General features: G+C 38.8%; 1 protein-coding gene across 1 annotated transcript in view; it reads right to left on the bottom strand.

Annotated features, from left to right (window-relative positions):
• The window catches only part of EPS15 (epidermal growth factor receptor pathway substrate 15), a 159388-nt gene extending 133383 nt beyond the window's left edge, over positions 1–26005 (bottom strand). Inside the window, exon 1 of the mRNA XM_022575663.2 lies at positions 25848–26005. Within this exon, the coding sequence (XP_022431371.1) occupies positions 25848–25880 (33 nt within the window). The 5' untranslated portion in view covers positions 25881–26005. The remainder of the gene's footprint in view (positions 1–25847) is intronic.
• Positions 26006–26271: the final 266 nt, after the last annotated feature.

Raw genomic sequence — 26271 nt, 5'->3', positions numbered from 1 at the left:
TTGAACCTAGGCCCCCTGCATTGGGAGCTTGGAGTCTTACCCACTGGACCACCGGGGAAGTCCCTACTTTTTACAAAGGACATTCACAACCTCATCTCTCATGTCCTTTTTCTACACATCTGGGCAACCAGACGATCACATCAATTCCCATGGTTCAAATACTACACTTATGTTGATGAATATCAATTGCTATCTTTAGTTCTGACCTCTTCTCTGAACTCTCAACTTACATACTATCTACTTTACATCTCCACTTGGATGTCTCCCAAACATCTAACAGAACTTGTTTTTTTTTTCCTCCAAAAATCTATTCCTCTCCCACCACCAACTATGTAGGTACACAAGCCAAATACCTAAGAGTCAGCATATCCCTCATTCTCAATTTTCAATCTATCATATGCAAATGCTATCAACTCTAATTCCAAAACATATGTTGAACTCATCCACCTCTCTCCACATCGTAGTTCATATCTCATCTTGACTATTAAAACCTTTAATCCATCCTCTCTGCTTTTATTCTTTTCTCTCTATTCTCTCCATACAGATTGCAGAGTATATGTAAATATAAATAAGAATATAACATTCTTCTGATTAAACCCCCCAATGGCTTCTCATTTGACAAAAAATTAAATCCAAACTCCTTGATGTGGCTTTGAGTCCCTGCATTATCCAGCCTCTGCTCGCCTCTCCAGACTCACTTAAGGTCACTAACTTCACTGTGATATTTCAGTTCTTCTAAAAGAGCTCTGTCCCAATTCAGTCTTTTCACATGTCATTCTCTGTTCCCGAAAAGCACAGGTGGTGTCTTCATTTTCTTTAGGACTCAGCTTAAATGTTACCCACTCAGAGACTTTTCTGGATCATCATAAAGCAGGCCGTTTTTTAAATTTTCTACTTCAGCCTTGCTTGTTTCCTTCAGAGACCTGTTACAACTTGTTTTCATTTTGTCTGTTTGCTTTCTTGTTGTTGTTGCCCTCACTATAATATTTGTTCCATGAGAGCAGAAAATCACATCTATCTTGCTCACCACCAAATCTGCAATACCTACAGCCCTCAAAAAATATGAGTTGAATAAATGATCATTAGTGAAATTCCTTCTTACAGTAAATTCTCAAATATTGCTGGGAGTATAAATTAATTGATTCAACATTTATTGACAACCTATTACTTGCAAAGATTGAGACAGGCACAGTGATGAATTATACATTCCTTGCTCTCAAGGGCTTTACCAGTCTAGCACAGAAGTAAGCAAGTCCCTTTTTCCTCAACCTCTTCTGAGAATGTTCCCTCCACCTCCCTACGTGAAATAACAGCTGGTCCTCTCCTGAAGAGAAAGCCTGACAGTCTTTTCTCAGAATGTTACCTCCAACCCCCTGCTCTAAATGAAATAATCTCTCACCTCCCTTGAAGCCCTCTCAAATGGTTGCTGTCCAGTTTTAACCTCCTGCCTATCTCAGGTTCTAGAAATGGGATTAAAACCCTCTTTGCTCACCTGTACAGCTTGTCCATATTATCTGTTTTAAAAACAAAGAAAAAATAAAGCTCTACTCTTTTGAGGCTCTTCTCTTTTCAGCAAAATTACTGTCTCCCTTTCCTTATCACTGTTATATTTTAACCTCCTGGTCTCTCTACTTCACTCATCTAAGGCTTTGGCACATGGCTCATTGTCCTCCTCTCCACCCTAAACCTCCATCAAACTGAATGACTTCACCACGGATTTGGACAACCCATCCAACAACCTGGCTACTTACTTCCTTGACGTCCTTAACACCAGTGGTCTCTCCAAAACAGAGTTATACAATGTACCACCAACGTGGATATATTATGGCCCAGTCATCCTGTTACTCTCATAGTAACATCACTCCTGGCCCTTTTACCGTTATCCAAAACTGCTCTATATCTCAAACCACTATTTCAAGCATCTTGTTCTCCAACTATAACCTCTTTCAAGTTATCATCCTTTGACCTTTATAAGGTCTCTTATCCATGGAGCCTTTTATTTCGACTGTGATCCATCAGAGCGGACCGTCTCTTTGCTTTACTTTTCTCATCATTCAGTTTATATTTTACAGGGCATCATATCAATAAGCCTCTTGTCATTAACCTAAATTCCCTTGTTCCTCTTTTAGAACACACCAGGATAGCAAAACTCCAAACCTGGATGAACCCAACTATCCTCCTTCTTTAAGGCTGCCGCTAAAAATGTCACTCAACAGGACACACTGGTTTAACCATAAATTTGTGATCACTGTGTTAGTTTGCTAGGGCTACCATAAAAAGGTACCACAAACAGTGGCTCTGGAGAACAGAAATTTATTGTCTCACGGTCTGGAGGCCAGAAGTCCAAAAACAAGATGCTGGCAGGGCCAAGCTCCCTCTGAAGGTACTAGGGAAGGATCTGCTCCAGTCTTCTCTCCTATTTCTGGTAGTTCCTTGGCATGTGACAGCTTAACTCCAATCTCCACATGACATTCTCCCTGTGTGTGTGTCTGTGTCCAAATTTCTCCTTTTGATGTGGACATCAGTGATTTTGGATTAGCAGCCCACCCTGCTCCAGTATGACCTCATCTTAACTAATTATATCTATAACAACTGTATTTCCAAATAAAGTCACATTCTGAGGTACTAGGAGGTTAGGACTTCAACATAGAAATTGGGGGAGGGGGGACATAATTCAACCCGTAACAGTCAGTAACCTCAAATTTTTCTGCCAAACCTACTTTTTTTTTTTTGCGGTACGTGGGCCTCTCACTGTTGTGGCCTCTCCCATTGTGGAGCACAGGCTCTGGACGCGCCGGCTCAGCGGCCATGGCTCACGGACCCAGCCGCGCCATGGCATGTGGGATCTTCCCGGACCAGGGCACGAACCCGTGTCCCCTGCATCGGCAGGCGGACTCTCAACCACTACGCCACCAGGGAAGCCCCAAACCTACTCTTCAACCCACTTTCCATAACAACTATTCCAAGTAGAAATGTGACTTGAGTCTAATCAGAGAAAATCACAGTTCTTTTGTGGGAGCTACCAGAAAAGAGGCTCTCTTTTCCAACAGATTTGGAGTTATAAAGTATACAAACCTGAAGTTTTAGTGCTCATTTTACTGCTATAATGGGAAAGCCTACCTGAGACTGGAGACAAGATATGAAGGAAAAACTGAGTAGTGGTATCACTGTGATGCTAACACATCTGAAGCCAGCTATACTCCTGGACCTATCGATTACATAAACTAACATACTTCCTTTCCACTTAAGACAGTTAGAACTGCCATTTCCTATTACTTGCACGAAAAAGTTCTGACGTAAGAATGAATAAAACTGGCTGATAAAGTGAGTTTTATACTTCTTGACTGGTACTTGGAGCCATATAGACCCAACCAAAGAATATAAACCAACAGAAATGTTTGCTATTTCAATTCTTTTCATATTATAGACCTAACATTTTCAAAAATATATCCACACAACCTTTTTTATCTCAAGTATAATTTGAAGTAAACACCATTTCCTAAATAAATCAATTTCTTAAAATGAATTGAGAAAACATTTTTTTCCATGTTTATTAGTTGTTCCATTTCTCCCTTCCAAAACAGAAAAGAATTTGGTAAAAAGAATTTTCATCAATGTAATAACTTACATAATATGAGAGGGCAAACCCTCAGAGATTACTGTTGACACCAAATTGAGTGGGATGATTAATAGGCCAGAACTAATAATATGATTAGTTAAGTTGACCTGTGCTAGCTGAAGGTAAACAAGCATGCTGAAATTTAATACAGACAAATGAAGAGTAGATTAGACAGGGAAAAAATATAAGCTTTGCACAAATGAGACAAAGAAAATTTTCACAGTTAATGGAGTTCCAAGAGACACAAAAGAATCAGTAATGAAATGTTGCTTTTAAAAAAGGCAAGTTAAATTATAAATTATGAACTTAAATACACTACATTTTAAAATCATATATACATAAACGTCATCATTTTACAGCTTCATAGTAAATAACATATATTGAATCCTTTTTGAGCATTTCCTATACACCAGGTACTAGTCTTAACCACTTTACCCATTGAGTCCATTTATCCTGACAAGGCACATACTATTATATCCATTTTACAGATGAGGAAAATGAGACATCAATAAGTTGAGTAGCTGACTCAAATTCCCATACCTATTTAAGAGTTGGCACCAGCATTCAAATCCAAGAAGTCTGATTGCAGGACTTTTGCTCTTAATTCTTAGGTTTGTTGCCTTTATTATCAATGTTTTTACCTTTACCATCATTTTACTAGCATCTTTCATATGCATTGTATCATCTGAACCTCCATAACAGAGAGGTATTACCATATTTTCCAATTCTAAAACACCTTTAGTTGTAAGGGCCACCTTCTATTTAACACAACTTAATATCAAAATAAAGATAATTTAATAGAATAATTTTTTATTATTAACCCACAATTGCATACATTTATCCACCATTTTCCCTGTAGTATCACTACTGCACACATTTACCCACCATTTTCCCTCTTAATTAAACATTAAGTCAAAGCAATGTTTTGCAGTTTTCATTGTACAAGCCTTTCTCCCTCCTTGGTTAAATTTATTCTTAAGTATTTTATTCTTTTTGATGGTACTATAAATGGAATTGTTTTCTTAATTTCCTTTCTGAATTGTTTACTTCTAGTGTATAAAAATACGGCTATGTGTTGATTTTGTATTCTGTAACTTTGCTAAGTTTGTTTGTCAGATCTAAAAGTGTGTTTGTGGAATCTTTAAGATTTTCTTCATATAAAAAACATGGAGGCTCCTCAAAAAATTAAAAATAGAACTGCCATATGATCCATCAATCCCACTACTTGGTGTTTATCCAAAAGAATTAATATTGGGTTATCAAAGAACCCATGTTCCAGAGATCTGCTATACAACACTGCGGTTATAGTTAACAACACTGTACTATACACTTAAAATTTTGTTAAGGGGGTAGATCTCATGTTATTTACCACAATAATTTCTTTTAATCATGTTATTGACAAACAAATAATTTTACTTCTCCCTTTCTAATTTGAATGCCTTTTGTTTCTTTTTCTTGCCTAACTGCTCTGGCTAGAACTTCCTCTACTATGTTGAAAAGAAGTGGAAAAAGCAGGCATCCTCATCTTGCTCCTGATCATAGGGGAAAAGCTTTTAATCTTTCACCGTTCAGTATGGCTAGCTGTGGGTTTTTCATACATGAACTTTATCATGTTGAGGAAGTTCCCTTCTATTTCTAGTTAACTGAATACTTTAATCATGAAAGGGTGCTGAATTCTGTCAATGCATTTTCTGCATCAAGATAATCACAATTTTTTCCTTCATTCTATTAAAGTGGTGTATTGACCGACTTTCATATGATGAACCATCTTTGCAAGTGTTTCATTGTCTTTTCCTGGAAATAAACTGAAAAGTCAGCAAATACAAAGCATTTTTTTTCAGCCAAATTGAACCTTTGACTGAAAAATACTGTCAGCTTACCTATAACATAATGTGAAAAGATCTGCGTTTCAATCCATAGTTTAGTAAAATACTAGCAGTGTGTTACCTTCACCTATACACATTCCACCAATCTGTTATTTGGCCTACTTAGCAAACTCCTCTTTTAAGTACTGCTCTGGGGGTTGTCTACTAATCATTCATGCAGACTCCGTAGAGAATTACCTCGACCAGAATCTGCAATTGCTTAACGTCTATCTGAAAGATAGTAGGAACAAGAATTTCTACAGTGGAATTGGAAGAAGGGATAATTTTAGCACATGCGTACGGAGATAATACTCATCCAGTCTGTTAAAGACCTAAATGTAAGGCCAGACACTATAAAACTCTTAGAGGAAAACAGGCAGAACACTCTATGACATAAATCACAGCAAGATCCTTTTTGACCCACCTCCTAGAGAAATGGAAATAAAAACAAAAATAAACAAATGGGACCTAATGAAACTTAAAACCTTTTACACAACAAAGAAAACCATAAACTAGATGAAAAGACAACCCTCAGAATGGGAGAAAATATTTGCAAACAAAGCAACTGACAAAGGATTAATCTCCAAAATATACAAGCAGCTCATGCAGCTCAACATCAAAAAAACAAACAACCCAATCCAAAAATGGGCAGAAGACCTAAATAGACATTTCTCTAAAGAAGACATACATATGGCCAACCAACACTTGAAAAGATGCTCAACATCACTAATCATTAGAGAAATGCAAATCAAAACCACACTGAGGTATCATGGCCATCATCAAAAAATCTAGAAACAATAAATGCTGGAGAGGGTGTGGAGAAAAGGGAACCCTCCTGCACTGTTGGTGGGAATGTAAATTGATACAGCCACTATGGAGAACAGTATGGAGATTCTTTAAAAAAACTAAAAATAGAACTACCATATGACCCAGCAATCCCACTACTGGGCATGTACCCTGAGAAAACCATAATTTAAAAAGAGTCATGTACCACAATGTTCACTGCAGCACAATCTACAATAGCCAGGACATGGAATCAACCTAAATGTCCACTGACAGATGAATGGATAAAGAAGATGTGGCACATATATACGATGGAATATTACTCCGCCATGAAAAGGAACGAAATTGAGTTATTTGTAGTGAAGTGGATGGACCTAGAGTCTGTCATACAGAGTGAAGTAAGTCAGAAAGAGAAAAACAAATACTGTATGCTAACACATATATATGGAATCTAGAAAAATGCTACTATGAACCTAGTGGTAGGGCAGGAATAAAGATGCAGACATTGAGAACGGACTTGAGGACACAGCAGGGGAAAGGGAGGCTGGGACGTAGTGAGAGAGGAGCACTGACATATATACACTACCAAACGTAAAACAGATAGCTCGTGGGAAGCAGTTGCATGGCACAGGGAGATCAGCTCGGTGCTTTGTGACCTCCTAGAGGGGTGGGATAGGGAGGGTGGGAGGGAGGCTAAAGAGTGAGGGAATATGGGGATATATGTATGCATATAGCTGATTCACTTTTTTGTACAGCAGAAAGTAACACAACATTGTAAAGCAATTATACTCCAAGAAAGATACATTTAAAAAAATACTCATCCAGTCTGAATTTCAAGTATTCTGTATAATTATTGGACCATATGTCTCAATTTCTAGTTGAGAAAATGTAACTCTATTTGGAGCACTTACATGAACATTGGTGCTGCTGAGGGAAAGCAGTTAGGAGGGTTAAGAATATCTAATATGATCTATTTTGCTTAAAGCTCCTAGTTCAGGGTCTACTGGACTATTATACAAATATGGTTTATGCTATATAGTCTACGTGATTCAGTAGAAGACTCAATGTATTAGCATGTATCACTCATTCAAACAATTGCTGATATGTTACTATACTAGACGCTTCTGATACAGAGATGAACAAACAGAACAACTTCTTTGCCCTCCTGGACCTTAGTCTTAAGATAGAGGAAAAAAAGAGAGAAATTATAGCACAATGGCTAAATACAAACATGTATTTGATGCACTAAAAGCTGACTGCCAGACAAACAAAAAAGTGTTCAAATAAATTGTACTTACTATCATTATTACCAGGCAGAAACAAGTACAGAGAGAAATATACTGAGGAAATAAGGAGGCAAGAAACTTGTTGTTCATTCATTACTCATTCACTTAGACATCTATTGTACATCTGTATGCCTAGATACTGGGAATAATAAAATTAGTATCAATAAGAAACCATCATCCCTGACATTGAGAACTCAGTCCAGTGGGAAAAAAAGACAGTAACAATTCATTGTAATAAGTACATCAAGAGGGAGCAAACACAGTTGCTATGGCATCAGTGACACCTAAGGGAGACATATGAAGAAAAGTCATGTCTGAATTACTTCATAACAAACTAAGAAAAAGCTGAGGAAGTCACTTACAAGTGACACCTAAGCTAAATCATAAAGGAACCAGTCAAGCAACTGCAAAGAGCACTCCTATCTCAAGGCTCTTGTACTTGCTGTTCCCTCTACCTGGAACATCCCCACAGATATTCATTCATATGTCTCACTTCTTATTTCATTCAGATCTCTGATCAAATAGAACGTCCTCAGAGAGGCCTTTCTGACCACCCTATCTAAAGTGCCACCTTATGGCACTCTCTTCCCTAATCCTGTTCTATTGTTCTTCCTAGCTCTTATCACTACCTGACATATTTATTATCTATTTGTTTCTATTGGTCTCCCTGACTAGAAACATTAACCCATAGGGCCAGTGACTTGTCTTGCTCACTATGTAATGTCATAATACGGACACCAGTGCTTTGCAGATAGTAGGTACTGAGTATTTGTCAAATGACTGAAGCAAAGGAAAGGAATGAATTCCAGGTACAGCAAGAAACATATAGCAGAAAGTTATGACAAATGGACCATGGCTGGGTGCTCTTAACCAATAATAATTGTAATTGCAAATATTTATATTTATTAAGGACTTACTATGGACCAGGCACTATTCTCAGCACTTGTATTATCTCATCTAACTTTCACAATTCTATGGACACTCTTACACCTTACATATGAAGACTCTTAAACACAAAGAGATTAAATGACTTGCCCAAATTCACACAGCTAGCAAACGGCAGAACTAGAATTTCAAGCCATGCAGAACAATGCCAGAGCTCACTCTTAACCACTGCCCCAAAACATAGGAAACTGACAACCTCTCTGGGTTGTTTCCATGGAAGAAAGGGAAGGAGGGAGGGAATACCTACTATAAGCAGTCTTTGTGAATATTACATGCTTCATATATTTAAAACCCTATATGTATTACTCATTAGTAGCATTATTAGTTTTTTAAAATATGAACCACATTTACCATGCAAAAAGCTAAGTAATTCGTCATCCCTTGCACTTCTGATTCTGATTCAGAATAGGACTGGGCTGAGGTCTAAGAATTTACATTTCTAAGAAGTTCTCAGGTGACACTGATAGTACAGGACCACTCTCAAGAAACCCTGAGCTACATAACCAAAATGTGAATTAAACCCCTTTCAAATAATACTAGATTTCCTAAACAATCAATGGCTGAACTAGGCACCTTCAAAGCACTGAAAAAATAAATAAACAAGGGCTTCCCTGGTGGCACAGTGGTTAAGAGTCTGCCTGCTGATGCAGGGGACACAGGTTCGTGCCCCGGTCCGGGGGGATCCCGCGTGCCGCGGAGCGGCTGGGCCCGTGGGCCATGGCTGCTGGGCCTGTGCGCCCGGAGCCTGTGCTCCATGGCGGGAGAGGCCACAACAGTGAGAGGCCCGCGTACCGCAAAAAAAATAATAAAAATAAAATAAATAAATAAATAAATAAACACACACACACACACACACACACACACACACACACACACACCCATGTATGCTTTCTCCCAAAGGTCAGGAACAAGACAATAATGTTCACTCTCGACACTTCTATGCAACATCGTACTGGAGGTTCTAGCCAGGGAAATTAGACAAGAACAAGAAATAAAAGGCACCCAGATTGGAAAAGAGGAGGTAAAACTATCTCTATTCACAGATGACATGCTCTAATATATAAAAATTCCCAAGGAATCTACTAAAAAACTATTAGAACTAACAAATAAGTTCAGGAAAGTTGCAAAATACAAAGATAATATACAAAGATTATTTGTATTTTTATATACTTGTAATATACAATGTAAAAATGCAATTAAGAAATCAATTCCATTCAAATAAGAATAAGTCAAAAAGAACAAAATATTTAAGAATAAATTTAACAAAGAAGTACAAAACTCATACTCTTAAAAGTACAAGACATTGTTGAACAAAATTATATATATAAATGGAAAAAAATCCCATGTTCATGGGTCAGAAGACTTAACGTTGTTAAGATAGCATTACTCCCACTAATCACAAAGTCAGTGCAATCTCTATGAGAATTCCAAATGACTTCTTTGTAGAAACTGGCAAGCTGATTCTAAAATTCATAAGGAATTGCAAGAAACATGGAATAGCCAAACATTCATGAAAAAGAAAAACAAAGTTAAAGGACTAGCACTTTCCAATTTCAAAACTTACTATAAAGCAACTGTAATCAAGACAGTGCTATACTACACATGGAGAGACATACAGATCAACGTTATAGAATTAAGAGTCCAGAAATAAACTCATGCATCTATGGCCAACTGATTTTTACAAGATCATTCAATGTGGAAAGAATAGTCTTTTCAATAAATGGTGCTGTGACAATCGTATATCCATGCAAAAGAATGTATTACCTTACATCATATACAAAAATTAACTTAAAACAGATCAAAGACCCAAGTGTAAAAGCTAAACTTACAAAACCCTTAGAAGAAAACATAGGGATAAATCTTCATGACTTGAGATTTGCCAAGGGATTCTTAAATATCACACAAAAAGCACAAGTAACAAGAGAAAAACAAATAACTTGGGGTCATAAATTTTGAAGTTTTGTACATCAAAGGACATTATCAAGAGAGTAAAAAAACAATCCACAGAATGGGAGAAAATATTTGCACATCACCTATCTCATTAGGAACTTTTATCTAGAATATATAAAGAACTCTCACAACTCAATAATAAAAAGACAAACAATGGGCAAAGGATGAGAATGGACATTTTTCCAGAGGAGATACACAAATGGCTGACAAGCATATGAAAAGGTGCTGGACATCATTCGTCATCAAGGAAATGCAAATCAAAACCACAATGAGATTCTATTTCACACCCACTAGGATGGCCAGAATTGAACAATCAGATAGTAACAATTATTTGAGAGGATGTGGAGAAATCCTCATCCTCACACACTGCTGGTGGGAATACAAAATGGTACAGCTGCTTTGGAAATAGTCTGTCAGTTCCTCAAGCAATTAAACACAGAGTTACTACATGACCTGATATATCCAGCAGAAATGAAAACACGTATCCACACAAAAACTTATACATGAATGTTTATAGCAGGATTATTTATAATAGCCAAAAGGTGGAAACAACCTAAATGCCCATCAATGGATAAACAAAATGTGGTTTAACAATAAAACTGAGTATTATTCGGCCATAAAAAGCAATGAAGTACTGATACTTGTTACACTTGGATAAACTTCAAAAACATTATGTTAAGTGAAAGAATCCAGCAACAAGAGTCCACGTATTATGTGATTACATTCATACAAAGTCCAGAATAGGAAAATCTATTGAGACAGAAAGTAGATTAGTGGTTGCTTAGGGCTGGGGGAAGCATGGAGGAGAAGGGATGATGCCTAAAGGGTAAGAGATTACTTTTTCACGTGATACAAATGCTCTAATATTGACCATGGTGATGGCTGCACACGACTATAAACAGACTAAAAACCACTGAATTGTACATTTTAAATGGATAAATTGTATAATATGTGAATCGTACATCAATATGGCTGTTTAAAAAGTAACTTTTTTTTAAATTTTAAAGAAATAGGACTTCCCTGGTAGTGCAGTGGTTAAGAATCCGCCTGCCAATGCAGGGGACAGGGGTTCGATCCTGGTCCGGGAAGATCCCACATGCCACAGAGCAACTAAGCCCATGAGCCACAACACTGAGCCTGTGCTCTAAAGCCTGTGAGCCACAACTACTGAGCCCACGCACCACAACTACTGAAGCCCACGCACTCCAGGGCCCGCGTGACTCAACTACTGAGCCCGTGTACCACTACTTAAGCCTGCGCACCTAGAGCCCATGCTCCGCCACAAGAGAAGCCACCGCAACGAGAAGCCCGCGCACCGCAATGAAGAGTAGCTCCCACTCTCCGCAACTAGAGAAAGCCCACGCTCAGCAACGAAGACCCAACGCAGCCAAAGAAAAAATAAAAAGAATGAAATAATAGGGCAGGAAGCTCAAAGAACATCTCTTAACAACTAAACAATTTTTAAACATTTTATAAATTCAGTACCTCTAGTACTTTTATTAAAAGTACTTGAGGACTGGGGCTTCCCTAGTGGCACAGTGGTTAAGAATCCGCCTGCCAATACAGGGGACATGGGTTCGAGCCTTGGTCCAGGAAGATCCCACATGCTGCAGAGCAACTAAGCCCGTGCATCACAACTACTGAGCCTGTGCTCTAGAGCCTGCGAGCCAAAACTACTGAGCCTGCGTGCTGCAACTACTGAAGCCCGCGTGCCCAGAGCCCGTGCTCCGCAACAAAAGAAGCTACCGCAATGATAAGCCCGTGCAGCACAATGAAGAGTAGCCCCCGCTCACCGCAACTAGAGAAAGCCCACGCGCAGCAACCAAGACCCAATGCAACCAAAAATAAATTAAAATATATTTTTAAAGTATTAAAAAAATAAAATAAAAGTACTTGATATGGCTCATATTTCTAAATGCAGATATAGTTCAAAAGATAATTAATTTTTTTGGTTAGGTTAAAGGAAAATAAGTCTTGTTTACCTCAATCTGTAAACACTAGTACTCGTAAAATGTCTGTACTAAAATAAGAAAGAAAGTAGCTGTAAAAAGATATGAGGGGGCTTCCCTGGTGGCGCAGTGCTTGGGAGTCCGCCTGCCGATGCAGGGGACACGGGTTCGGGCCCCGGTCCGGGAAGATCCCACATGCCGCAGAGCGGCTGGGCCCGTAAACCATGGTCACTGAGCCTGCGCGTAAGGAGCCTGTGCTCCGCGGCGGGAGAGGCCACAACAGTGAGAGGCCCGCGAATCACAAAAAAAAAAAAAAAAGCTATGAGGGTATAAAAGAAAAAAACTGCCAAGCACAGAGACAAACCAGGACATTTCAGTTAAGTCTAGCTCAAAGTACAATCAACAGAGTTAAGTTTCTGAACTGTTCTAAAGCGCCAGATGGTCCCATCTACCCCCAGATCTTACATGGCCCTGCCTAAAAGTGTGCCAGAAAAAAACAAAAGCAAAGAACAGAATGTAGAGAACAGACTAAGAATGAAAGCAACCTAGCCTGCAAAAAAAGAGGTATGCAAACTGAAATCATCTAATCTTCTTCAGGCTCACAACTTATAATGCCAATTTCCCATGCTAAGTGAACTTTATAATCTTTAAATGGTCTTTGCAGCCAAATTAAATATACTCAACTTAATTCCTTCACAGTAGTTTTTTGAGATTATTGCTCTTGAGTAAATTACTGCTGCTGTCTGCTTTGCCATTCAAGATCTTATAAACTAAACGAAAATCACTCAAGTTTAACCTCAAAATTCAAAGGTATACACAGAAAAATAACTCAATTATGGTCAATACCATTTATAACTCTACAAAAAAGAATTCAGCAAATGGCATATCAAAGGTTATTTGCAACAGCATTGATTATAATTGATATATAAATGATCTGTAGTCATTAGGGCTTGATTAACTATAAAACATCCAATCAATGAATATATTCTAAAGACATTAAAAAGATGCTATGCACAGGGAGATCAGCTCAATGCTTTGTGATGACCTAGAGGGGTGGGATAGGGAGGGTGGGAGGGAGGCTCAAGAGTGAGGGCATATGGGGATATATGTATACAGCTGATTCACTTTGTTGTACAGCAGAAACTAACACAACATTGTAAAGCAATTATACTCCAGTAAAGATGGAAAAAAAACAAACAAAAACGATGCTATGAAGACCACATAGAAAGAAAACACCTATATGTTAAGTTAAAAAAAATAAAATACAAAGCTATACATATGTGTATATATGTATGTATGTGTCTGTGTATGTGTGTGAGAGAGAGACAGAGAGACAGAGAGAATGCAAGAGAGAGGTTACAACGTTTAAAAAAAACATGTAAAGAGAAAAAAATGTAAAGAAAAAACCAAAAATTTAAAGAATGGGGTGGATGGTGATCCATGCTTTCCTTGCTATATTTCTGCATGTTACAAGTTTTTTTTGTTTGTTTGTTTTTGGTTTTGTTTTGTTTTTGCGGTACGCAGGCCTCTCACTGCTGTGGCCTCTCCCGTTGCGGAGCACAGGCTCCGGATGCACAGGCTCAGCGGCCATGGCTCACGGGCCTAGCCGCTCCGCGGCATGTGGGATCTTCCCAGACCGGGGCACGAACCCATGTCCCCTGCATCAGCAGGCAGACACTCAACCACTGCGCCACCAGGGAAGCCCTACAAGTTTTTTTAATGAGTGAAGAATTTTGGAAATAAAAAAAATTTTTAATAATATTCATATGAATTCTGTATATAAGTACCAATAATAATAACAGCACTGCTATTTACTTAATGTTTCTTACATTCCAACAATGTATATACATCATAGATAAGGAAAAGGAAGTCAGAGAGTTTAAGTGACTTGCCATGGTCACCCAGAGAGAGTACAAGTGGCAGAGGGAGAATTCAAATCCAGGTTTGTCTTGTACTAAGTCTAGTGTCCTTCCCACTATAAAAAATCATGATACTCTTATTATTTTACATACTATTTTAGAGCATGTCAAAGATCCTTTCAGCCTATCCTTGAAATCCCTTCCTAATGTCTTGTGCTCTAGGTTAAAAATGCTTGCTTTATTACAAAGAAAAAGAGAATAAATTATAAGAAAATGGACATGATATTTCCCCATATTTGGACCTGATGTACCAAAATACAATTTGACTGGAATCAAATATTCCTATGGTTTTATGTTATCCTTTTAAGTACAATTTAAAATGCTGGGACTTCCCTGGTGGTCCAGTGGTTGAGTCTCCTCGCTCCCAATGCAGGGGGCCCAGGTTTGATCCCTGGTCTGGGAACTAGATCTTGCATGCCGCAACTAAGACCCAGTGGAGCCAAATAAGTAAATAAATAAATGTCATCCACAGTACCAATCTTGGACACTGTAAAACACTGAAAAAATTAAAAACTAAATTACCACAAAAAGTTTCATCATAAATCAGGATACTCCACAGCACCCAAGTGCCTTTCTTCTATCATCCTGTATCATAGTACTCATCACCCCAGAGTCAGTGTTTATCTCCCTAAAAGACTAAAAGGTACTTCAGTGCATGAACCTAGGTCTTACTCTCTTTGTATGTCCAAGACCTAACACAGTGGGGACACAGGAGGCATTCAGTAAATGTTTTCTGAAATAAAAGAGGGTGGACCAGCAATAATGGAAGCACTTTTAATGCATGTAAGCTTCATATTTTTAGTATATGCATAATGATGTAACTGTGTTGTACCTAGTGAATACAAGATGGAATGAAGTTACCAATAATCCTTGGTATCAGTGAGTTATGAAAATTTTAATTAAGTGTAACATTTCATAAAAATTAACAGCCCTATAAATAACTAAAATCTAGCTATTATAAACATTTGGCTAGTGATCGTAGTAGTAGTAGTTGTTGTTGTTGTTAATAGCTGCTACCATTTAAACTGATCCAAGACATTTATAAACATTTCACATATTCTTCACAACAAATCCTGCAGGTTAAGTTTATTTGCCATTTTATAGGTAAAAAAAGAAAGAGGCTAAGAAACTTGTTACACAATCAAACAAAAGATTGAAACCTAAGACATTCTGACTGCAAAGCCCGAGACTCCCATTTTTTCAACAATTTTTCATATCTGGAACACCAGAAATCCCCAGACCTAGCAGTTCTATCTTACTTAGTAAAATAGTTTGTTTTTTAGGGAAAATTTTCTCTGATACACAGTATGATCTTTAGTAATATGATACTGAAGGAACTCCAAGTCCAAACTACCATGTCCAAGAGACTATTAGCTTAAATGTAAATAGTGGCGTGACGTATACTAACCTAAATAAGCTTAGGTTTTCATAAGCAATAAATTCCTAGAGGTAGCAAAATGTAAAACTACTTTCTATCATGTCTACAAAAACCCTCCACTATAACTTGGTACAACAATCACTTCCTAGAGATGTGGTCTATGCAATGAAAAGTTGATTTTCACATAAGATGTTGCAGCCTAGAACATATGTTCAGTGATAACCAAGGAATGGCACCATTAATTAGTTCTGTCAGAGCTATTTTGCCCTCAGAAATACAGACTCGTTCAATTTATATAAGTTGTTTACACTACCTAGGTTATAACCCTGGCTCTACCACTTAGCAGTAGCTTGACCTTGAACAAGTTACTTCACCTGTGTGCCTAAGTTTTCTCTTTTTATAAAACAATAATAATAAGGATGATCTGATTAACAGGTTGTAAAGATTATTGAAAACAGTGCCTGACAAATCATAAGTTCTCAATATGCATTAATTATTATCCCCAAACTGACCTCTTCTCTGTCTCTGTCTCTCTCTCTCTCTCACACACACACACACACACACACACTCACACACAGATCCCACTGAGTAATTTGCTCCTTTTACATAACAATAGAGGAATGTAATATCATGTGAATATTCATTTTTATCCCTATATTTGTCTGAAATATTGTCAATGGCTGTTTACAGGAAGCAGCATAGCAAATGTGCTTTAGAACAGATGTGCCCAGGTTCAAATCTCAAATCTACCACTTACAACACAACCCTGAGTAAGTAATGCAGAAGACTAATCCCTACTCGTAGAAAGGCTGTGAATATTAAGTGAAATAATATATGTAAATCACCTAAAAGTACCTACTGCTTAGTAGTTTACATAACATCAGTCCTCTTCCTTCTCAATAGTGGCATAAGAATGTTTTCCTTCCAGGATCTTTGCATTAATATTTAGCCCACTAGATAGAATTGTTCCACAACTAAAATAAGACCACACTAAGAAAGGCAGAGAAATCACACATAAAATTAAGTTCACAATTTTCAGTTGCCTTATCATTTTTTTAAGCTCAATATCCATGCACAATTACTCATTCATGGCTCATGGCAGGTTTAAAAATTAAAATATGAAGATAAACTATTCCCTCTGTCCCTATCCCAAGAAAGCACATATTTCTGTAATTCCCAAATGCCTTAGTGGACCACTAACTTTAGAAAGTATATTTAAATCAGTGATTCTCAACTTGGGGCAATTTTGTGCCCCAGAAAATATCTGGCAATGTCTGGAAATATTTTGATGGCCCCAGCTGGGAAGAATGCTACTAGCATCTTGTGGATAAGGACGCTGCAAAACACCCCACAATGCACAGGACAGCCCTCCACACGAAAGAATTATCTGGCCCAAAATGTCAACAGTGCCAAGGTTGAGAAGCCATGATCTTAAAAAAAAAAGTATTATAATATAGAAGTTTTCTCCCCAAAAGTATGTTCTTGGTCAAATTTTTACTGAAGACATAACAAGAAATAAGCAGCTTGATTATTTCAGAGGGGAAACTCCTGGTCCTGTTAAATCCCCATTACAAAATTCCCAATCTAAAGAGGAAGTGAGGCTTACTTTTCTTTGCATAGTTGTACTGCGTAAAAACAAGTTTTTAAAAGAGCTCCAACCTTATTTTTTCTTTTTTTAAACTGAAGTGTTCTTGATGTACAATATCAGTTACAATTGTACAATATAGTGATTCACAATTTTTAAAGGTTACACCCCATTTATAGTTACTATGAAATACTGGCTATATTCCCCATGTTGTACAATATATCCTTGTAGCTTATTTTATACATAATATTTTGTACCTCTTAATCCCCTACCACTATATCGCCCCTCCCCCTTCCCTCTCCTCATGGAACCACTAGTTTCTTCTTTATATCTGTGACTGCTTCTTTTTGTTATATTCACTAGCTTGTTGTATTTTTTAGACTCCACATATAAGTGCTATCATACAGTATTTATTGTTCTCTGTCTGATTTATTTCACTTAGCATAATACCCTCCAAGTTCATCCATGTTGCTACAAATGGCAAAATTTCATTCTTTTTTATGGCTGAGTAATATTTCCATTGTATATATATACATACCACATTTTCTTTATCCAGTCACCTGTTGATAGACACAGGTTGCTTCCATATCTTGACAATTGTAAATAATGTTGCTATGAACATTGGGGTGCATGTATATTTTCAAATTAGTGTTCTTGTGTTTTATTGGATATATACCCAGGAATGGAATTGCTGGGTTACATGGTAGTTCTATTTTTAATTTTTTGAGAAACCTCCATACTGTTTTTCACAGTGGCTACATCAATTTACATCCAACAGTGTATGGAGGTTCCCTTTTCTCCACATCCTCACCAACATTTGTTATTTGTGTTCTTTTCTATGACAGTCATTCTGACAGGTGTGTGATATCTCATTATGGTTTTGGTTTGCATTGTCCCTTATGATTAGCAATGTTGAGTATATTTTCATGTGCCTGTTGGCCATCTGCATGTCCTCTTTGCAAAAATGCCTATTCAGTTCTTCTGTCCACTTTCTAATCAGGTTGTTTTGTTTTGTTTTTTTTTATTGCGGTACGCGGGCCTCTCACTGTTGTGGCCTCCCCCGTTGCGGAGCACAGGCTCCGGACGCGCAGGCTCAGCGGCCATGGCTAACGGGCCCAGCTGCTCCGCAGCATGTGGGATCCTCCCAGACCGGGGCACGAACCCGTGTCCCCTGCATCCCCTGCATCGGCAGGCGGACTCTCAACCACTGCCCCACCAGGGAAGCCCTGGTTGTTTTTTTGATGTTGAGTTATGAGTTATCTATATATGTTGGATATAAACCCCTTATCAGTCATATCATTTGCAAATATTTTCTCCCATTCAGTAGGTTGTCTTTTTGTTTTGTTGATGGTTTCCTTTGCTGTGCAAAAGCTTTATGTTTAATTAGGTCCATTTGTTTATTTTTGCTTTTATTTCCTTTGCTTTAGGAAACAGATCCAAAAAAATGTTGCTACAATTTATGTCAAAGAATGTCCTGCCTATGTTTTCTTCTAGTAGTTTTATGGTTTTACATCTTACATTTAGGTCTTTAATCCATTTGAGTTTATTTTTGTATACGGTGTTAGAGAATGCTCTAATTTCATTCTTTTACATGTAGATGTCCAGTTTTCCCAGCACCATTTACTGAAGAGATTGTCTTTTCTCCATTGTATATTCTTGCCTCCTTTGTCATAGGTTAACTGACCATAAGTGCATGGGTTTATTTCTGGGCTCTCTATTCTGTTCCATTGATCTATGTGTCTGTTTTTGTGCCAGTACCATACTGCTTTGATTACTGTAGCTTTGTAGTACCAACCATTATTTTTTAATTGCACTTGCAATTATTAAAGCATTATTTATATCACAAAGTTTCTTATATCTCACTTCTATCTTACTTTTGTACAAAATATTAAAAAGCTCACATTTATGTGATAGGGAAGCACAGTGCATGAGGCCAACTTTCAACAAACATCATTATTATATACCAGGTTAACAATGACCAAAACTTGATAATATACCATGTTGATGGGGAAAAGGCACAAACACTGTTGATGGTATAAGCTTTCTGAATGTAAACTGGCAGTATCTTTCCAAATTAAAAATATCCTTTGGCCCCAAATTATACCTACTAAAAATTAATGCACATACACATGTACACAAAGATGTATAAAACAATATTCACTGCAGCACTGTTGGTAACAACAAAAGATCACAAACAATATAAAAGTCCATCGTTAGGTGGCTAGTTAAATAAATTACGGTATATTCATATAAAGGAATATTCTCAAGTGTTGGAGATAATGAGGGAAATCTGTATGTGCTCGTATAGAACAATCTCCTAGATCAATTACACTAAATAATAATAAGCCACAAAATATGCAGCTTATTCAAAAGAAATATACATACACTCACACTATATATATAACATATCTTATATATGTGTGTGTTTGTGCATATATGTGTGTGTGTGTATATATATATATATATATATTTTTTTTTTTTTTTTTTTTTTTTTTGCATCTACATCACAGACTATTGCTGGAAATACACACAAGAAACATCAAGAATGACTGCCTCTTGGAATGGGATTGAAGGCCAAGAGCAGGATGGAGACTTTCACTAGTATGTGTGAATTTTTTTTTTTTTTTTTTTTGCGCGGTACGCGGGCCTCTCACTGCTGTGGCCTCTCCCGTTGCGGAGCACAGGCTCCGGACGCGCAGGCTCAGCAGCCACGGCTCACGGGCCCAGCCACTCTGCGGCATGTGGGATCTTCCCGGACCGGGGCACGAACCCATGTCCCCTGCATCGGCAGGCGGACTCTCAACCACTGTGCCACCAGAGAAGCCCTGAATTTTTTTTTAACATAAGTTTTACAGTCGGTAAGTAAGAGAGCCAGCATAAACCTAAGTCAAAATTCTGAGCCTGACTATTCACTAGTTTGAAATAATGATAATAATAGTCTAGCTTACTGATTATTGTGAAGATCAAATGAGAGAGCATAAAATGCTTCATAAATTATAAAGCAGCACACAAAATTATAAATTAGTCCTCTGACTGAATTCTCCAAACCAATTGTAATAATAATTTTTATCGTTCTTCTGGCCAATTTCTCTAAACGCAAAGACGGGAATGTTTAAGATGAAATGTGAATATAGATGCCATCTTAGAACACAAAGTTTTACTTAACATATAGCTATTTATTTTTTTAATTGAAGTATAGTTGATATCAATATTACATATAGTTATTGATTTCAATTTAAAAGGGTGAATTTTCAAAAAACTTGTCACACAGAAATGCTAAGTTGGCTGATTACAGAAGAAATACATGCTCACTGTTGAAAAGAAGGTAAGTAAAAATTATAACCATGCTATCATAAAATCTTGGTGTTTTTTTCTTCCAGTCTTTTTTCTATGATGCTTAAGTGGATTAGATTATTTGTCTAAATAAAATGTTTCCACTGTACTGTAATACAGCATTCAAATTACAACATCCCTCAGATTAATAAAAATTTTTAATGAAGACATAATATTTTATCTTGTTGATGAGAGTTCCACTACTTTAAAATGAAATTTTAGTATATGGGTTTGCCTAACGAACTCTGCCTAGATTAATTTTTGATTTATTTCTACCAACTCTCCAAATTACCCAGACCTCTATCAATGGATCTTTTTCCCCCCTCCCTCCCTACATACCTCCCTCTCCCATCCCTTCTCTCGCTTAAGCCATTTTACTGATTTTGGTTTCCAGAGTTCCAGTTTTATTAAGTCCAAAATGCACAAAACAAAGAAGCATATAACTGTGTTTAAAATTCCTTGAAGAGCAAGTAAAACACCTTAGATTGAGACCTTAAATTAGACTATTAGTGAGACAGGGGATTAGAACTATGATTTGTCACTAAATAAAGATGCTCAATCTTTTTCTACTACATGTTAGTCTGTTATCATTGTTCTGTCTGCAAATAGAGTGAAAACAAAAGAATACACTCTATTGGACAAACCAACTGTTCCTAATTAATTTTAACTGTGACAGCTCCTCCCAAATGCTGAACATTCCAAGCCATTTTTGAAAACTGTTAAATACTGCTCAAGGAAACAAAGATTTCCTGAATATACTGGACTGTAACTGCAGGCAAAAAAGAAAAATATCATTATTGTGCCTTTCCCATAGTAGGAACTCAAATGATATGTCATGTTGAATAAATACTCCTTTTCTGCTTCTGAGAACATGTTATAATTTTCACACTCTGCCCTGTATTTACCATCATAACTGTTAAACCAGACTGCAAAGGTGATACCCATATTAACACATACTGTCTACTTCAATGAAATTGAAAATAAACACCAAAAACTGAAATTATGGGAGATTTTTTCCCTCCAATTTCCAAATTTTCTGTAATGCAGTTTTATCACTCTTGCAATTTAAAAAAAGCATTAAAAAAAAGTATCCTTATAGCATGTATTGTTTTTGATCAAATATTAAGACTGTTTTAATTAAGTCCCATTCTAAAGGCTTTTTTATTATTAAAAAAAAGAATCCTTGCTAAATTAAAACAAGAAAACTTCAGCATAAAGCTGAACTGATAGATGATTATTTAAAATACTCATATTATGCCATCTTTCAATAAAATAAAACCTTCCTCATCATCAAGAGCAGTACTTGTACGCCCACAATTGTACTGTCAAGAAGCCATGAAAGGTACTGGAGATTCAGAGGCAAAAGATAATGCTTCCATACTCAAGAAGTTTAGTACCTAATTAGGAAAACAAGGCAAATACTGGAAAAAAAGAATAAAAAATACAAGGGAGCAATGGATATGCCGAGCATGTAGTACACAGAGACGTACAGTGGACAGATTTTGAAGTCGTACAGACTTTGGTTCAAATCTTAGATCTATCACTTACTAATTTCTGCAAATTATTTCCCTCATTTGTAAAATGGAGTGTTAGGTTAAGTGAAGTAAAATTCTTGGCATACAGTAACACCCAAAGGGAAGCTAATAGTATTATTATCATTATTATTAGAGATACAGGCTTAAGGAAGAAATGGGCAATCAGCAAAGTTTAAAAAGAGGAAGCATTAATATCTTTTTGTAATCTACCACCATAAGCAAAAATCACAAGAGCTTTCTCACTCAAGTTTTACTTCTTATTGACAAGAATAGAATACCCAGCGAAGAAAACTAAAATTAAAAAACACTAAGGCTGGACTTCCCTGGTGTTGCAGTGGTTAAGAATCCGCCTGCCAATGCAGGGGACACGGGTTCAATCCCTGGGCCGGGAAGATCCCACATACTGCGAAGCAACTAAGCCCGTGAGCCACAACTACTGAAGCCCACGCACCTAGAGCCCCTGCTGCACAGCAAGAAAAGCCACCACAATGAGAAGCCCACGCACTGAAACTAAGAATAGCCCCCGCTTGCTGCAACTAGAGGAAGCCTGCATGCAGCAACCAAGACCCAACGCAGCCATAAACAAATAAGTAAATAAATTTATTTTTAAAAAACCCACTAAGGCTATATAGCACTAAAGTACCGTAGGAAAGTCACCACTAGATTTCCAAATCATAGAATATGATCTATAAAAAGAATGTTCTTTGGAAAGGTCCTTAGATCAGCTAATTCAAACTCTCCAACTAGAATGGAAGCTCCATGTTTTTTTTGTCTCCAAGCTCCAAGAACTGCCATCTAGTTTGTTCATTAGTATATCCTCAGCACCTAGAATAATTCCTAGTACATAATTAATGGTCAGTACATATTTGTTGAATGAATATTAAAACTAAGAAAACTGAGGCCTGGAGACTTAATGCCATACAGTTAGCTCCTGGAAGAGCTGGGAATGAAACTAACATTTCATTATTCTAATAGTCTATCCTGTCTAGAAGCTAGACCATGATAATTTACATAATTTATTTTGTTGGTTGGGGAACTGGAGGGTTGGTTGGCAGGCAGGAGAAAGAGGAAGGAAAGAGTAAATTAAAATATTTTTCAGGTGTTTTTCCCCCAACTGTCAGTTTTGCTTAGTTGATAAAGGCAAAAAATTATATACAAGACAATCCCAGTACAGTACATAGCACATAAAAGGTACTGAACAAACATTGGTTGAATGAATGAACCTACTCCAAAACCATTATCATCTTATGATCAGAGGCAGAAACTAACTTCAGCATCAGTTTAATCTTTGTAACTGTCATACAATCCTTTAGAATTTTCAGCCATTCATAAGACAAACAGTTATTAATCACTTTCTTCCAGATGGGCACTGAGGGAAACAGATGAGTTGAAAGATGTCCCTGCCCTGGAGGATCTCACTTGAGTATAGCTATGTCTAGATGTGTGTTGGGGCAGGGGGGTGATGGTGACATAAACAAATCAATAATGAATGTGAAACCAGGGTGCACTGTTATCTCAGTTTATTTGCCTCAAGCAGTTAAAAAATTAAATTAAAAAACACAAATCAGCAAAGTTTTTAAATAACAAGGAGGCACATTAGGGTATATTAACACTTCGGAAGTTTCTTTTTCCTGTGCCTTTACAATATACCTTATTGCCTCTTAATGTCTTAAAATCAAAATATTCTAAATTGACTTATTTGGCTATTCAATATAAATGAACCATCAGTGTTTGTTCTCTTACATGTAAAACAATGAAGGATAATACTCCTGATTCAGTATTTACTTTGTGTAGGTGTTAATATTTAAATATATAACCACAAGAACATATTTAAATTACTTAACTGTCCATAAAATTGACAGAGCCTGAAGAAAATATCCAGAGATGATAGTAAATAGAAACTGAAAACATGGTCTTACCCAGGGAGAGAATAAAGTATGCACACAACTAAGAAGCAAATCTATAGAAGTCCTCAGGGGAACAAAATCTTCAAGAGGGGAGAACTCCCGCTGGAATTGGACAACAGAGCCAGAGAGCAACAGCCTGCCAACAGGATCTTGCTTAATGCATATCACTAACTAGACTATTAAAAAGTGAACACCCAAAAGTCAATGTTGCCATTCCCCGAATCTGAGTTTTCAGGAGGACCCTTCCAAAGAGATTCGCTACCAAGATTAAATCACCATTTTCCAAGTACTCTTCCCCAATATCTGCTTGTCAAAATAGGATAAGCAACACCAAATTAACTGGAAAAGAAACAGACTTCACTTATGAAGCTGAAAATTCCTGCAAGCTGAAGTTAGTTATCTTACCGGAGGCACAAGTTATTAACGTGATTCCTGGCTCCTGTGGAGAACATTTTTCACTCAGTATCTCTATCCTCGAATGCTAGGCAAAAGACCCCCAAAGTCTCTTGATCCCAACACAGGAAACTCTCCCGCCCCAATGTATAGCCTATCCCAGTGTTCTGCCTTAGATGCCCTGACAAATCCAGGCCAAGGAGACTACAAGGTGGCGGGGAGATACTACAGGGCAGGCAGGAAGGCTGGGGTGGGCCCCAACGGAGAAGTCCATGGCCACCAGCTCTGCAGAGAACAGGCTGAGAAGGTGAGGTTGGGGTGAGATCTGGTCAAAAAAGCAGGAAGGGACTGACAGGTGTACATCCCCCTCACCATTCAGGACACCACAGGAAGATTACAATTGGCTTTCTTTACAGAGAGCGAGGAACAAGGCTCCCAGAGTGATGCTGAGCGGTTTTCTGGGAAGCACGAGGACTGACTCTGAAGGAAGCAGAATGGCAAGAGAAAAGACCCTGAGAACAGGTTTTGGTGAAGATTCCCCCAGTACACGTGACCTCTTACGTCCTTCCCAGCACCAAGACTGGTGGGACCATCACACCTGTTCAAGGATGTTTCCCTGTTTTCCGCTTGGACAGCGATAGGGAGCCCACCGGGTAGGAGTGGTAGCAGAACTGAGGAGGAAAAGACTGAATAGGGGGATCTGACCCAGCAGGAAACCTGATCAGGAGGGGAAGAGGCTGAATCCAGGAAGGTGCTAGCAAGGTAAGTACGCGCTCTGGTAGAATGAAACTTATGTGGAAGAGAGGCTGACTGGAGAAAACTGTTGGAGAAGGGTTTTCGTCGGACTCCGCTGGGAAAAGGCCGGTTTAGAGAGGAAAGACTGGCTTGGAGGCGACCCTGAGCGCCTGGCTCAGGAAGGTGACTCTGCCTGTCCCGAGGGCGAGCCTCGTGTGGGACAAGGGCTGACCCGAGGATGAGGCTGATCCGCGAGAGCTCAACAGGAGCTCACCTGGGTGCTTCTGGCCTGGAAGGAGGAAACTTCCTGGGTGGGTGAAGCAGAACTGTAGTGAGAGGAGCGGGCACACACCAAGCGGGTCGGGGGGCACGGCGGGGTCGGGAGGAGAGGGCGCCGCGTGGGGCGGGGCTGCGGCGCCGACCGGCCGGGGCGGGGTCGCGGCTGCCGCGGCTGAGCTGCCGTCTCGGGATGGCGTCCTCCCCCAGTCACACTCACACTCTCTCTCACACACACACACACTCACACACGCGCGCGCTCGCTCTCAGTATCGGCCGCCCCGCCAGGGGCAGAGAGAAACTGCCCAGGTCGGTGAACCATAGGACGGTGGGGGAGGGGGCCGGAGACACCGGCCGTCCGAGCCAGGCGGACTGGCGGGTGGCGTTACCTGTGTCAGAGAGAGCTGGGCCGCCGCAGCCATGGTGTTTCCATCATGCACGGGAGGGGAAGGAAGGACTGGCTGACGGGGGCTCGGGGCGGGGAAGAGGCGGAGGGAGCAGCCGGAGGCGAGGCCCGGGCGGGCAGGCGGGCGGGCGTCTCCCCTAACTTCGACAACTTCCCTCCTCTCGCCCGCCCCGCCCCGCCTGGCCCCGCCTGGCCCCGCCTGGCCCCGCCTGGCCCCGCCCTCTGGGCGCAGGCCGCGGCGGCGCCCAAATCCTGGCGCCGGAGTTTTTGTCGCCGGACTGGATCCTGCCGCTGGGGCCGCCTGAGAAAACCCGGCGCGGAGATGAAATTAAGCACGAGCTGTGGCGGCAGAGACAACTCCAGATTGTCCTGGGAACTTTAATCAAGTCACCTACCCACTCTAAGCT

Source organism: Delphinapterus leucas, chromosome 1, assembly GCF_059928025.1.
Source record: "Delphinapterus leucas isolate spDelLeu-1000000601 "Yukka" chromosome 1, BTC_Dleu_Yukka2, whole genome shotgun sequence".
NCBI lineage: Eukaryota > Metazoa > Chordata > Mammalia > Artiodactyla > Monodontidae > Delphinapterus > Delphinapterus leucas.
The sequence above is the reverse complement of the archived record's forward strand: the minus strand, read 5'-3'. Positions and strand labels throughout refer to the sequence as shown.